Source organism: Oncorhynchus masou, unplaced genomic scaffold (genome assembly GCF_036934945.1).
Source record: "Oncorhynchus masou masou isolate Uvic2021 unplaced genomic scaffold, UVic_Omas_1.1 unplaced_scaffold_3531, whole genome shotgun sequence".
Lineage (NCBI taxonomy): Eukaryota > Metazoa > Chordata > Actinopteri > Salmoniformes > Salmonidae > Oncorhynchus > Oncorhynchus masou.
The window spans coordinates 21,371-37,205 of NW_027009938.1; the positions used below are offsets into that span (position 1 = coordinate 21,371).

Genomic DNA, 15,835 nt, shown 5'->3' on the forward strand with positions numbered 1-15,835 from the left:
ATGATAGTGGTGGTGATGATGATGATGGTGATGATGATGATGATAGTGGTGATGATGATAGTGGTGATGACGATGATGATGATGATGATGATGATAGTGGTGATGATGATAATGATGATGATAATGATGATGATGATGATGATGATGATGATAGTGATGATGATGATGATGATGATGATGATGATGATGATGATTATGATGATGATGGTGATGATGATGATGATGCTGATGATGATGGTGATAGTGGTGCTGATAATGATGATAATATTGATATTGATGATGATGATGGTGGTGATGATGATGATGATGATGGTGATGATGATGATGGTGATGATGATGATGATGATGATGTGTTACAGGCACATGATGCACGTGACCTACGAAGAGCGGGACCTGTCCTTCACCGTCGACGGTTACCAAGCCAACCCCAAACTGTCCGTCATTGTCCTTCATCCAAACAGGACATGGGAGAAGGTAACAATGTTTTTCATCAGTATTTATTTAACTGTTTAATTTAATGTATTTTTTTACAGGTACAATTAAACTCTAGGAGAAGAACACCAAGGGCCAGTGGTGGAGGTTATGTGCAGGTATACGACGCGTACCCAGTTTAGTTTCTGTGGGCGTTGGGTACACTCACTTGTTAATCCCTACTGATACGTATCATGGTAGTGTAGTGGAGATACACTACGGATCACTGATGTAGTACAGCAGAGAAATCATGAGCCGGTTGGGTAGGAAAGACATTTCAACTGATGCCACCGACCAGTGAAGTGCTAACGAAGGCAACAACGGGTGTGAAAACCAGGTGATGGAAAACATTTAGTCCACATGACGTTAAGGAATACTTCACGCTTAGCACACATAAGTAACCAGTGACCTAAGGTTTACATGCAACAGTGTTTCACACACTGACGTTATTTTCAAAGAGATGTCTCACAACAGGAAGCACACCAAAGAGATGTCTCACAACAGGAAGCACACCAAAGAGATGTCTTGACAACAGGAAGCACACCAAAGAGATGTCTCACAACAGGAAGCACACCAAAGAGATGTCTCACAACAGGAAGCACACCAAAGAGATGTTTGACAACAGGAAGCACACCAAAGAGATGTCTCACAACAGGAAGCACACAAAGAGACACAACAGGAAGAGATGTTTGACAACAGGAAGCACACCAAAGAGATGTCTCACAACAGGAAGCACACCAAAGAGATGTTTGACAACAGGAAGCACACCAAAGAGATGTCACACCAAAGAGATGTCTCACACCAGACAACAGGAAGCACACCAAAGAGATGTCTCACAACAGGAAGCACACCAAAGAGATGTCTGACAACAGGAAGCACACCTTGACAACAGGAAGCACACCAAAGAGATGTCTTGACAACAGCACACCAAAGAAGTCTCACAACACACCAAAGAGATGTCTCACAACAGGAAGCACACCAAAGAGATGTCTGACAACAGGAAGCACACCAAAGAGATGTCTGACAACAGGAAGCACACCAAAGAGATGTTTGACAACAGGAAGCACACCAAAGAGATGTTCACAACAGGAAGCACACCAAAGAGATGACAACAGGAAGCACACCAAAGAGATGTCTCACAACAGGAAGCACACCAAAGAGATGTCTCACAACAGGAAGCACACCAAAGAGATGTCTCACAACAGGAAGCACACCAAAGAGATGTCTCACAACAGGAAGCACACCAAAGAGATGTCTGACAACAGGAAGCACACCAAAGAGATGCTTGACAACAGGAAGCACACCAAAGAGATGCTTGACAACAGGAAGCACACCAAAGAGATGTTTGACAACAGGAAGCACACCAAAGAGATGTCTCACAACAGGAAGCACACCAAAGAGATGTCTCACAACAGGAAGCACACCAAAGAGATGTCTGACAACAGGAAGCACACCAAAGAGATGTCTCACAACAGGAAGCACACCAAAGAGATGTCTCACAACAGGAATGCACACAGGAAGCACAAAGAGATGTCTCACAACAGGAAGCACACCAAAGAGATGTCTCACAACAGGAAGCACACCAAAGAGATGTCTTGACAACAGGAAGCACACCAAAGAGATGTCTCACAACAGGAAGCACACCAAAGAGATGTCTCACAACAGGAAGCACACCAAAGAGATGTCTCACAACAGGAAGCACACCAAAGAGATGTCTCACAACAGGAAGCACACCAAAGAGATGTCTCACAACAGGAAGCACACCAAAGAGATGTCTCACAACAGGAAGCACACCAAAGAGATGTCTCACAACAGGAAGCACACCAAAGAGATGCTTGACAACAGGAAGCACACCAAAGAGATGTCTCACAACAGGAAGCACACCAAAGAGATGTCTCACAACAGGAAGCACACCAAAGAGATGTCTCACAACAGGAAGCACACCAAAGAGATGTCAAAGAGATGTTTGACAATAGGAAGCACACCAAAGAGATGCTTGACAACAGGAAGCACACCGAAGAGATGTCTCACAACAGGAAGCACACCAAAGAGATGTTTGACAATAGGAAGCACACCAAAGAGATGCATGACAACAGGAAGCACACCAAAGAGATGCTTGACAACAGGAAGCACACCAAAGAGATGTTTGACAACAGGAAGCACACCAAAGAGATGTCTCACAACAGGAAGCACACCAAAGAGATGTTTGACAACAGGAAGCACACCAAAGAGATGTTTGACAACAGGAAGCACACCAAAGAGAGACAACAGGAAGCACACCAAAGAGATGTCTCACAACAGGAAGCACACCATAGAGATGTCTCACAACAGGAAGCACACTGCAATAAAACAAACATAGTTCCACTCACAAGATGATGATCAGTTGAAACATAACTTCCTGTTGAAAGTTATTCTTGAAAAGGAACAAGCTAACAAAATTAGCAACAACATCTTCTTCGGTAACACCTGCTGCAGCCGCAGCAAACTAGCCTACAACGAAAACTAGCTAGCTGGCCCTGTGGGAAAGCTACTGCTCCCTATTGCACAGTCACCTGTTGTCCCACCCATTAGGTCAAAATGTGATTGGTTTATTCCACTGTCACAACAGTCAAAAAGTCAGCCATTGGCTCTAATGCAGTTGAATGCGGATCCCTTCTATCATGCTTCAGATGGCCTAGTCAATGGCTGACTTAGTCAGCTAGATGTATCTACAACAGAGACAAAGAGATGCAAACAGGAAACTCCAAATTGTATGTCTCTAAAGGAGTAGAAGGCCCATTGTGTTATTATACATCATTAGCCCTTTCTCTAAAGGAGTAGAAGGCCCATTGTGTTATTATACATCATTAGCTCTTTCTCTAAAGGAGTAGAAGGCCCATTGATGTTGTAATACATCATTAGCCATTTCTTTAAAGAGAGTAGAAGGCCCACTGTGTTATTATACTTCATGAGTTCTTTCTCTAAAGGAGTAGAAGGCCCATTGTGTTGTTATACATCATTAACCCTTTCTCTGAAGGAGAGTCTCACAACAGGGCACACACCAAAGAGATGTCTATTAGGAACATCATTAGCCCATCACACTAAAGAGATGTAGAAGGCCCATTGTGTTATTATACATCATTAGCCCAAAGAGATTTCTCTAAAGGAGTAGAAGGCCCAAATTGATGTTGTTATACATCATTAGCCCTTTCTCAAAAGGATGTAACAGGCCCATTGTGTTGTTATACATCATTAGCCCTTTCTCTAAAGGAGTAGAAGGTCCATTGTGCTGTTATACATCATTAGATCCTTTCTCAAAGGAGTAGAAGGCCCATTGTCTCACAACCCACTGTGTTATTATACATCATTAGCCCTTTCTCTAAAGGAGTAGAAGGCCCACTGTGCTATTATACATCATTAGCCCTTTCTCTAAAGGAGGTGAAGGCCCATTGTGTTGTTATATATCATTAGCCCTTTCTCTAAAGGAGTAGAAGGCCCATTGTGTTATTATACATCATTAGCCCTTTCTCTAAATGAGTAGAAGGCCCATTGTGTCATTATACATCATTAGCCCTTTCTCTAAAGGAGTAGAAGGCCCATTGTGTTATTATACATCATTAGCCATTTCTTTAAAGGAGTAGAAGGCCCACTGTGTTATTATACTTCATGAGTTCTTCTCTAAAGGATGTAGAAGGCCCATTGTGTTGTTATACATCATTAACCCTTTCTCTGAAGGAGTAGAAGGCCCACTGTGTTATTATACATCATTAGCGCATTCTCTAAAGGAGTAGAAGGCCCATTGTGTTATTATACATCATTAGCCCTTTCTCTAAAGGAGTAGAAGGCCCATTGTGTTATTATACATCATTAGCCCTTTCTCTAAAGGAGTAGAAGGCCCATTGTGTTGTAATACATCATTAGCCATTTCTTTAAAGGAGTAGAAGGCCCACTGTGTTATTATACTTCATGAGTTCTTTCTCTAAAGGAGTAGAAGGCCCATTGTGTTATTATACATCATTAGCCCTTTCTCTAAAGGAGTAGAAGGCCCACTGTGTTATTATACATCATTAGCCCATTCTCTAAAGGAGTAGAAGGCCCATTGTGTTATTATACATCATTAGCCCTTTCTCTAAAGGAGTAGAAGGCCCATTGTGTTATTATACATCATTAGCCCTTTCTCTAAAGGAGTAGAAGGCCCATTGTGTTGTTATACATCATTAGCCCTTTCTCTAAAGGAGTAGAAGGTCCATTGTGTTGTTATACATCATTAGTCCTTTCTCTAAAGGAGTAGAAGGCCCATTGTCTCCCACTGTGTTATTATACATCATTAGCCCTTTCTCTAAAGGAGTAGAAGGCCCACTGTGCTATTATACATCATTAGCCCTTTCTCTAAAGGAGGTGAAGGCCCATTGTGTTGTTATATATCATTAGCCCTTTCTCTAAAGGAGTAGAAGGCCCATTGTGTTATTATACATCATTAGCCCTTTCTCTAAAGGAGTAGAAGGCCCATTGTGTTATTATACATCATTAGCCCTTTCTCTAAAGGAGTAGAAGGCCCATTGTGTTATTATACATCATTAGCCCTTTCTCTAAAGGAGTAGAAGGCCCACTGTGTTATTATACATCATTAGCCCTTTCTCTAAAGGAGTAGAAGGCCCATTGTGTTATTATACATCATTAGCCCTTTCTCTAAAGGAGTAGAAGGCCCATTGTGTTATTATACATCATTAGCCTTTTCTCTAAAGGAGGTGAAGGCCCATTGTGTTATTATACATCATTAGTTCTTTCTCTAAAGGAGTAGAAGGCCCATTGTGTTGTTACAAATCATTATCCCTTTCTCTAAAGGAGTAGAAGGCCCACTGTGTTATTATATATCATTAGCCCTTTCTCTAAAGGAGTAGAAGGCCCATTGTCTCCCACTGTGGGTTAGTAATAATTTGCAGAGTGGCTCTATTTCCCCTCAATATCCATTCTGAATATCGAAAGGATACACTTGTTACACTGGCGATTTGACAACATTACAATCATGGTCTTGAATTGGACTCACATTTTTCTGGTCTCTGTGTTGACTAAGTCTCGGAACCCCTTGTACCCCTCCCGCTCTTGGCCTTGAATCGGTCTCGCTTTAGGTGGTCTTGAACACAACACCGGAATATACTGTTGATCTCTACTCCCTGTATATCTGTCCAACTGCTAGGTAGATACTGTTGATCTCTACTCCCTGAAAAATCCTAAATATGACATCTGTGTGATTCTCTCCCCCGCCCCCCTCTCTCTCTCACTCTCTCCAGATGGGTCGTTGGGAGAATGGGACCTTGTCTCTGATGTTCCCGGTATGGCCCAGGTACAACTATTTTAAAATCAATGTACATTGTTAATATGACATAGTTACATGTAATATAAAGGACACTAGTCTATCCCCCTGGACAGGACACTAGTCTATCCCCCTGGACAGGACACTAGTCTATCCCCTGGACAGGACACTAGTCTATCCCCCTGGACAGGACACTAGTCTATCCCCTGGACAGGACACTAGTCTATCTAATCCCCCTGGATAGGACACTAGTCTATCCCCTTGGACAGGACACTAGTCTATCCCCCTGGACAGGACACTAGTCTAACCCTAACCCCCTGGACAGGACACTAGTCTATCCCCCTGGATAGGACACTAGTCTATTCCCCTGGACAGGACACTAGTCTATCCCCTGGACAGGACACTAGTCTAACCCCTGGACAGGACACTAGTCTATCCCCTGGATAGGACACTAGTCTATCCCCCTGGACAGGACACTAGTCTAACCCCTGGACAGGACACTAGTCTATCCCCCTGGACAGGACACTAGTCTATCCCCTGGACAGGACACTAGTCTAACCCAAATCCCCCTGGACAGGACACTAGTCTATCCCCTGGACAGGACACTAGTCTAACCCTAACCCCTGGACAGGACACTAGTCTATCCCCCTGGATAGGACACTAGTCTATCCCCCTGGATAGGACACTAGTCTATCCCCTGGATAGGACACTAGTCTATCCCCTGGACAGGACACTAGTCTAACCCCCTGGACAGGACACTAGTCTATCCCCTGGATAGGACACTAGTCTATCCCCCTGGACAGGACACTAGTCTATCCCCCTGGATAGGACACTAGTCTATCCCCCTGGACAGGACACTAGTCTATCCCCTGGATAGGACACTAGTCTATCCCCCTGGACAGGACACTAGTCTATCCCCCTGGATAGGACACTAGTCTATACCCCCTGGACAGGACACTAGTCTATCCCCCTGGACAGGACACTAGTCTATCCCCTTGGACAGGACACTAGTCTATCCCCCATGGATAGGACACTAGTCTATCCCCCTGGACAGGACACTAGTCTAACCCCCTGGACAGGACACTAGTCTATCCCCTGGACAGGACACTAGTCTATCCCCCTGGACCAGGACACTAGTCTATCCCCCTGGATAGGACACTAGTCTATCCCCCTGGATAGGACACTAGTCTAACCCCTGGACAGGACACTAGTCTATCCCCTGGACAGGACACTAGTCTATCCCCCTGGACAGGACACTAGTCTATCCCCCTGGACAGGACACTAGTCTAACCCTAACCCCCTGGATAGGACACTAGTCTATCCCCCTGGACAGGACACTAGTCTAACCCCTGGACAGGACACTAGTCTATCCCCCTGGACAGGACACTAGTCTATCCCCCTGGACAGGACACTAGTCTATCCCCCTGGACAGGACACTAGTCTATCCCCCTGGACAGGACACTAGTCTATCCCCATGGACAGGACACTAGTCTAACCCTAACCTCCTGGACAGGACACTAGTCTATCCCCCTGGACAGGACACTAGTCTATCCCCTGGACAGGACACTAGTCTATCCCCCTGGACAGGACACTAGTCTATCCCCCTGGACAGGACACTAGTCTAACCCCCTGGACAGGACACTAGTCTAACCCCCTCCTGGATAGGACACTAGTCTATCCCCCTGGACAGGACACTAGTCTATCCCCCTGGACAGGACACTAGTCTAACCCCCTGGACAGGACACTAGTCTATCCCCCTGGACAGGACACTAGTCTAACCCTAACCCCCTGGAGAGGACACTAGTCTATCCCCCTGGACAGGACACTAGTCTAACCCCCTGGACAGGACACTAGTCTAACCCCCTGGACAGGACACTAGTCTAACCCTAACCCCCTGGACAGGACACTAGTCTATCCCCCTGGATAGGACACTAGTCTATCCCCCTGGACAGGACACTAGTCTATCCCCTGGATAGGACACTAGTCTATCCCCCTGGACAGGACACTAGTCTATCCCCCTGGACAGGACACTAGTCTATCCCCCTGGATAGGACACTAGTCTAACCCCCTGGACAGGACACTAGTCTATCCCCCTGGACAGGACACTAGTCTATCCCCCTGGACAGGACACTAGTCTATCCCCCTGGATAGGACACTAGTCTATCCCCCCTGGATAGGACACTAGTCTATCCCCTGGACAGGACACTAGTCTATCCCCCTGGATAGGACACTAGTCTATCCCCCTGGACAGGACACTAGTCTATCCCCCTGGACAGGACACTAGTCTACCCCCTGGACAGGACACTAGTCTATCCCCCTGGATAGGACACTAGTCTATCCCCCTGGATAGGACACTAGTCTATCCCCTGGACAGGACACTAGTCTATCCCCTGGATAGGACACTAGTCTATCCCCTGGATAGGACACTAGTCTATCCCCTGGACAGGACACTAGTCTATTCCCTGGACAGGACACTAGTCTATCCCCCTGGATAGGACACTAGTCTATCCCCCTGGACAGGACACTAGTCTATCCCCCTGGACAGGACACTAGTCTATCCCCTGGATAGGACACTATAACCCTAACCCCTGGACAGGACACTAGTCTATCCCCCTGGACAGGACACTAGTCTATCCCCTGGACAGGACACTAGTCTAACCCCCTGGACAGGACACTAGTCTATCCCCCTGGACAGGACACTAGTCTATCCCCCTGGATAGGACACTAGTCTATCCCCTGGACAGGACACTAGTCTAACCCTAACCCCTGGACAGGACACTAGTCTAACCCCCTGGACAGGACACTAGTCTAACCCCCTGGACAGGACACTAGTCTATCCCCCTGGATAGGACACTAGTCTATCCCCCTGGACAGGACACTAGTCTATCCCCCTGGACAGGACACTAGTCTAACCCCTTGGACAGGACACTAGTCTAACCCTAACCCTGGACAGGACACTAGTCTAACCCCCTGGATAGGACACTAGTCTAACCCCTGGACAGGACACTAGTCTATCCCCCTGGACAGGACACTAGTCTATCCCCTGGACAGGACACTAGTCTATCCCCTTGGACAGGACACTAGTCTAACCCAAAGCCCCTGGACAGGACACTAGTCTATCCCCCTGGACAGGACACTAGTCTATCCCCCTGGAGAGGACACTAGTCTATCCCCTGGATAGGACACTAGTCTATCCCCTGGACAGGACACTAGTCTATCCCCCTGGACAGGACACTAGTCTATCCCCCTGGACAGGACACTAGTCTATCCCCCTGGATAGGACACTAGTTTAACCCTAACCCCCTGGACAGGACACTAGTCTATCCCCCTGGACAGGACACTAGTCTATCCCCTGGATAGGACACTAGTCTATCCCCCTGGACAGGACACTAGTCTATCCCCTGGATAGGACACTAGTCTATCCCCTGGACAGGACACTAGTCTACCCCCCTGGACAGGACACTAGTCTATCCCCCTGGACAGGACACTAGTCTACCCCCTGGACAGGACACTAGTCTAACCCTAACCCCCTGGACAGGACACTAGTCTATCCCCCTGGATAGGACACTAGTCTAACCCTAACCCCTGGACAGGACACTAGTCTATCCCCTGGACAGGACACTAGTCTATCCCCCTGGATAGGACACTAGTCTATCCCCTGGACAGGACACTAGTCTATCCCCCTGGACAGGACACTAGTCTATCCCCCTGGACAGGACACTAGTCTAACCCTAACCCCTGGACAGGACACTAGTCTATCCCCTGGACAGGACACTAGTCTATCCCCCTGGATAGGACACTAGTCTAACCCCCTGGACAGGACACTAGTCTAACCCTAACCCCCTGGACAGGACACTAGTCTATCCCCCTGGATAGGACACTAGTCTATCCCCCTGGACAGGACACTAGTCTAACCCTAACCCCCTGGACAGGACACTAGTCTATCCCCTGGACAGGACACTAGTCTATCCCCTGGACAGGACACTAGTCTAACCCCTGGACAGGACACTAGTCTATCCCCCTGGACAGGACACTAGTCTATCCCCCTGGACAGGACACTAGTCTATCCCCCTGGACAGGACACTAGTCTATCCCCCTGGACAGGACACTAGTCTAACCCTAACCCCCTGGACAGGACACTAGTCTAACCCCCTGGATAGGACACTAGTCTAACCCCCTGGACAGGACACTAGTCTATCCCCTGGATAGGACACTAGTCTATCCCCCTGGATAGGACACTAGTCTAAACATAATCCCCTGGACAGGACACTAGTCTATCCCCATGGATAGGACACTAGTCTATCCCCCTGGACAGGACACTAGTCTAACCCCTGGACAGGACACTAGTCTATCCCCCTGGATAGGACACTAGTCCATCCCCCTGGACAGGACACTAGTCTAACCCTAACCCCCTGGACAGGACACTAGTCTATCCCCCTGGATAGGACACTAGTCTATCCTGGATAGGACACTAGTCTAACCCCCTGGATAGGACACTAGTCTATCCCCTGGACAGGACACTAGTCTAACCCTAACCCCTGGACAGGACACTAGTCTAACCCCTGGACAGGACACTAGTCTATCCCCTGGACAGGGCACTAGTCTAACCCCCTGGATAGGACACTAGTCTATCCCCCTGGACAGGACACTAGTCTAACCCCCTGGACAGGACACTAGTCTATCCCCCTGGACAGGACACTAGTCTAACCCCTGGACAGGACACTAGTCTAACCCCCTGGATAGGACACTAGTCTATCCCCCTGGATAGGACACTAGTCTATCCCCCTGGATAGGACACTAGTCTATCCCCTGGACAGGACACTAGTCTATCCCCCTGGACAGGACACTAGTCTATCCCCTGGACAGGACACTAGTCTATCCCCCTGGATAGGACACTAGTCTAACCCCCTGGATAGGACACTAGTCTATCCCCCTGGACAGGACACTAGTCTATCCCCCTGGACAGGACACTAGTCTATCCCCCTGGACAGGACACTAGTCTAACCCCCTGGACAGGACACTAGTCTAACCCCCTGGACAGGACACTAGTCTATCCCCCTGGATAGGACACTAGTCTAACCCTAACCCCCTGGACAGGACACTAGTCTATCCCCCTGGACAGGACACTAGTCTAACCCCCTGGACAGGACACTAGTCTATCCCCCTGGATAGGACACTAGTCTATCCCCCTGGATAGGACACTAGTCTATCCCCCTGGACAGGACACTAGTCTATCCCCTGGATAGACACTAGTCTATCCCCTGGATAGGACACTAGTCCATCCCCCTGGACAGGACACTAGTCTATCCCCTGGACAGGACACTAGTCTAACCGTAACCCCCTGGACAGGACACTAGTCTAACCCCTGGACAGGACACTAGTCTATCCCCCTGGATAGGACACTAGTCTATCCCCTGGACAGGACACTAGTCTATCCCCCTGGACAGGACACTAGTCTATCCCCCTGGACAGGACACTAGTCTAACCCCCTGGACAGGACACTAGTCTAACCCTAACCCCCTGGACAGGACACTAGTCTATCCCCCTGGACAGGACACTAGTCTATCCCCCTGGACAGGACACTAGTCTATCCCCCTGGACAGGACACTAGTCTAACCCCCTGGACAGGACACTAGTCTATCCCCCTGGACAGGACACTAGTCTAACCCCCTGGATAGGACACTAGTCTATCCCCCTGGACAGGACACTAGTCTATCCCCCTGGATAGGACACTAGTCTATCCCCTGGATAGGACACTAGTCTATCCCCCTGGACAGGACACTAGTCTAACCCCCCTGGACAGGACACTAGTCTATCCCCTGGATAGGACACTAGTCTATCCCCCTGGATAGGACACTAGTCTAACCCCCTGGACAGGACACTAGTCTATCCCCTTGGACAGGACACTAGTCTAACCAACTGGACAGGACACTAGTCTATCCCCCTGGACAGGACACTAGTCTATCCCCTGGACAGGACACTAGTCTAACCCCCTGGACAGGACACTAGTCTATCCCCCTGGACAGGACACTAGTCTATCCCCTGGATAGGACACTAGTCTATCCCCCTGGACAGGACACTAGTCTATCCCCCTGGATAGGACACTAGTCTATCCCTGGACAGGACACTAGTCTAACCCCCTGGACAGGACACTAGTTTCATCCCCTGGATAGGACACTAGTCTACCCTGGACAGGACACTAGTCTAACCCCCTGGACAGGACACTAGTCTATCCCCCTGGACAGGACACTAGTCTAACCCTAACCCCTGGACAGGACACTAGTCTAACCCCTGGACAGGACACTAGTCTATCCCCCTGGACAGGACACTATTCTATCCCCCTGGACAGGACACTAGTCTATCCCCCTGGACAGGACACTAGTCTAACCCCCTGGACAGGGCACTAGTCTAACCCCCTGGATAGGACACTAGTCTATCCCCCTGGACAGGACACTAGTCGAACCCCTGGACAGGACACTAGTCTATCCCTGGATAGGACACTAGTCTAACCCCCTGGACAGGACACTAGTCTATCCCCTTGGATAGGACACTAGTCTATCCCCCTGGACAGGACACTAGTCTAACCCCCTGGACAGGACACTAGTCTATCCCCCTGGACAGGACACTAGTCTAACCCCCTGGACAGGACACTAGTCTATCCCCCTGGACAGGACACTAGTCTACCCCCTGGACAGGACACTAGTCTAACCCCCTGGACAGGACACTAGTCTATCCCCCTGGATAGGACACTAGTCTATCCCCCTGGACAGGACACTAGTCTATCCCCCTGGACAGGACACTAGTCTATCCCCCTGGACAGGACACTAGTCTAACCCTAACCCCTGGACAGGACACTAGTCTATCCCCCTGGATAGGACACTAGTCTATCCCCCTGGACAGGACACTAGTCTATCCCCCTGGACAGGACACTAGTCTAATCCCCCTGGACAGGACACTAGTCGAACCCCCTGGATAGGACACTAGTCTATCCCCCTGGATAGGACACTAGTCTAACCCTAACCCCTGGACAGGACACTAGTCTAACCCCCTGGATAGGACACTAGTCTATCCCCTGGACAGGACACTAGTCTAACCCTAACCCCTGGATAGGACACTAGTCTATCCCCCTGGATAGGACACTAGTCATCCCTAACCCCTGGACAGGACACTAGTCGAACCCTAACCCCCTGGACAGGACACTAGTCTAACCCTAACCACCTGGTTTTCCTTGTAAGCTGGCTTAACTCGTTATAATGCATTATAATGTCTGTCTGGGCAGGTATATCTTGTTATAATCATTATAATGTCTGTCTGAGCAGGTATATCTTGTTATAATGCATTATAATGTCTGTCTGGGCAGGTATATCTTGTTATAATCATTATAATGTCTGTCTGAGCAGGTATATCTTGTTATAATGCATTATAATGTCTGTCTGGGCAGGTATATCTTGTTATAATGCATTATAATGTCTGTCTGAGCAGGTATTTCTTGTTATAATGAATTATAATGTCTGTCTGGGCAGGTATATCTTGTTATAATGCATTATAATGTCTGTCTGAGCAGGTATATCTTGTTATAATGCATTATAATGTCTCTCTGAGCAGGTATATCTTGTTATAATGCATTATAATGTCTGTCTGAGCAGGTATATCTTGTTATAATGCATTATAATGTCTCTCTGAGCAGGTATAACTCGTGGGGAGACGAGGAGGCCGATGAGAACCACCTGTCTATCGTGACTCTGGAGGAGAAGCCCTTCGTCGTCGTTGACAACGTAGACATCCTGACTGGAACCTGCATGAGGAACTCTGTTCCCTGTAGGAAACATGTTAAAGAGTAGGTCTACACCTCATTTACTCTGTTCCCTGTAGGAAACATGTTAAAGAGTAGGTCTATACATCTATCTATCTATCTATCTATCTATCTATCTATCTATCTATCTTTTGTTTTAGAAATTAGATGAAAAATACAGAAAACTTGAGCGCATAACTATTCACCCCCAAACTCAATACTTTGTGGAGACACATTTTACCGTAATTACAGCTGCAAGTCTCTTGGGGTTTGTCTCTATAAGCTTGGCACATCTATCCACTGGGATTTTTTCCATTCTTCAAGGCAAAACTGCTCCAGCTCCTTGATGGGTTCCACTGGCGTACAGCAATCTTTAAGTCATACCCACAGATTCTCAATTGGATTGAGGTCTGGGCTTTGACTAAGCCATTCCAAGACATTTGAATGTTTTCCCTTAAACCACTCGAGTGTTGCTTTTTTAGCAGTATGCTTAGGGTCATTGTCCTGCTGGAAGGTGAACCTCTGTCCCAGTATCAAATCTGTGGAAGACTGAAACAGGTTTCCTCAAGAATTACCCTGTATTTAGCGCCATCCACCATTCCTTCAATTCTGACCAGTTTCCCATACCCTGCCGATGAAAAACATCAGCATGTTGCTGCCACCACTATGCTTCACAGTGGGGATGGTATTCTCGGGGTGATGAGAGGTGTTGTTTGCTCTAGACATAGCATTTTCCATGATGGCCAAAAAGTTACATTTTAGTCTCATCTGACCAGAGTACCTTCTTCCAAATGTTTGGGGAGTCTCACACATGCCTTTTGGCACCAAATGTGTTTGCTTATTATTTTCTTTAAGCAATGGCTTTTTTCCTGGTAACTCTTCCATAAAGCTCTGTGGGAGTGTCCGGGCTTAAAATGGTCCTATGGACAGATATTCCACTAGGCTGTGGAGCTTTGCAGCTCCTTCAGGGTTAAATTTGGTATTTTTGTTGCCTCTCTGATTAATGCCCTCCTTGCCTGGTCTGTGAGTTTTGGTGAGCGGATCTATCTATCTATTTCTCTATCTATCTATCTCTCTATCATCATTCTATCACTCTAACCTTCTGTCACTATCAATTATCTGGTCGACTCTCCTTCTCATCTCATCTCTTCTCATCTATTGCTCTCCTTCTCTATCTTCCTCTCATCTTCCTCTCCTCTCTCCTCTCTTCTCTCCTTCTTTTCTCTTCTTCCTCCTTCTCTCCTCCTTCTCCTCTCCTCCTCCTCATCTAATCTCATCTCATCTTCTTCATCTCTCCTTCTCTCTTCTCCGTTTCTTCCTTCTTCATCCTATTCCTCTTCTCCTCTCTTCTCCGTTCTCCTCTTCTTATCTCCTCTCATCTCTTCTCCTCTCCTCCTCCCATCTCCTCTTCTATCCCTCCCATCGCCCTCTGTCTCCTCTCCTTCCATCTCTTCTCCCTCCCCTCTCATCCCTCTCAGGGGACGAGAGAGAGAGAGGACGAGAGAGAGAGAGAAAGAGTGATGAGAGAGAGAGGGAGAGGGAGAGAGAGAGAAAGGGAGAGAGAAAGAAGGTGAGAGAGAGTGAGACGAGAGTGGGAGAGAGAGAGAGAGAGGGCGAGAGAGAGAGAGAGGGATGAGAGAGAGAGGGGAGAGAGAGAGAAAGGAGAGAGAAAGAAGGTGAGAGAGAGGACGAGAGAGAGGGAGAGAGAGAGATAGAGAGAAAGAGAGAGAGAGGAAGAGAGAGAAGTAGAGAGCGTGGGAGAGAGAGAGAGAGGTAGAGAGAGAGAGGGGGTAGAGAGAGAGAGAAAGAAGATGAGAGAGAGAGAGGACGAGAGAGAGAGGGAGAGAGAGAGAGAGGAAGAAAGAGAAAGAGAGAGAGAGGTAGACAGGGAAACAGAGAGGGAGAGAGAGAGAGAGAGAGAGAGGTAGAGAGGGAAAGAGAGAGGGAGGGAGAGAGAGAGAGAGAGAGAGAGAGAGAGAGAGGCAGAGAGAGAGAGAGGTAGAGAGAGAGAGAGAGAGAGAGGGAGAGAGAAAAGAAGAGAGAGAGGCGACGAGAGAGAGAGAGAAAGGGAGAGAGAGAGAGGTAGACAGGGAAACAGAGAGGGAGAGAGAGAGAGAGAGAGGTAGAGAAGGGAAACAGAGAAGGAGCGAGAGAGAGAGAGAGAGAGGTAGAGAGGGAGAGAGAGAGAGAGAGAGAGGAAGAGAGAGAGAGAGGAAGAGAGAGAGAGGTAGAGAGGGAAACAGAGAGGAGAGAGAGAGAGAGAGGGAAACAGAGAGGAA

At 47.9% G+C, this 15,835-nt stretch overlaps 1 protein-coding gene across 1 annotated transcript; it reads left to right on the forward strand.

The window, feature by feature from the left end:
• Window positions 1–279: 279 nt before the first annotated feature.
• LOC135534531 (glutamate receptor ionotropic, NMDA 2A-like) lies at window positions 280–13,582 on the forward strand (the record flags this gene model as incomplete). The annotated part of the gene is made up of 3 exons (XM_064961490.1): window positions 280–474; window positions 5,742–5,794; window positions 13,452–13,582. Coding segments are annotated over exons 1-3 (379 nt in total), but the record flags the coding sequence as incomplete, so codon positions are not given.
• Between the last annotated feature and the right edge of the window lie 2,253 nt (window positions 13,583–15,835).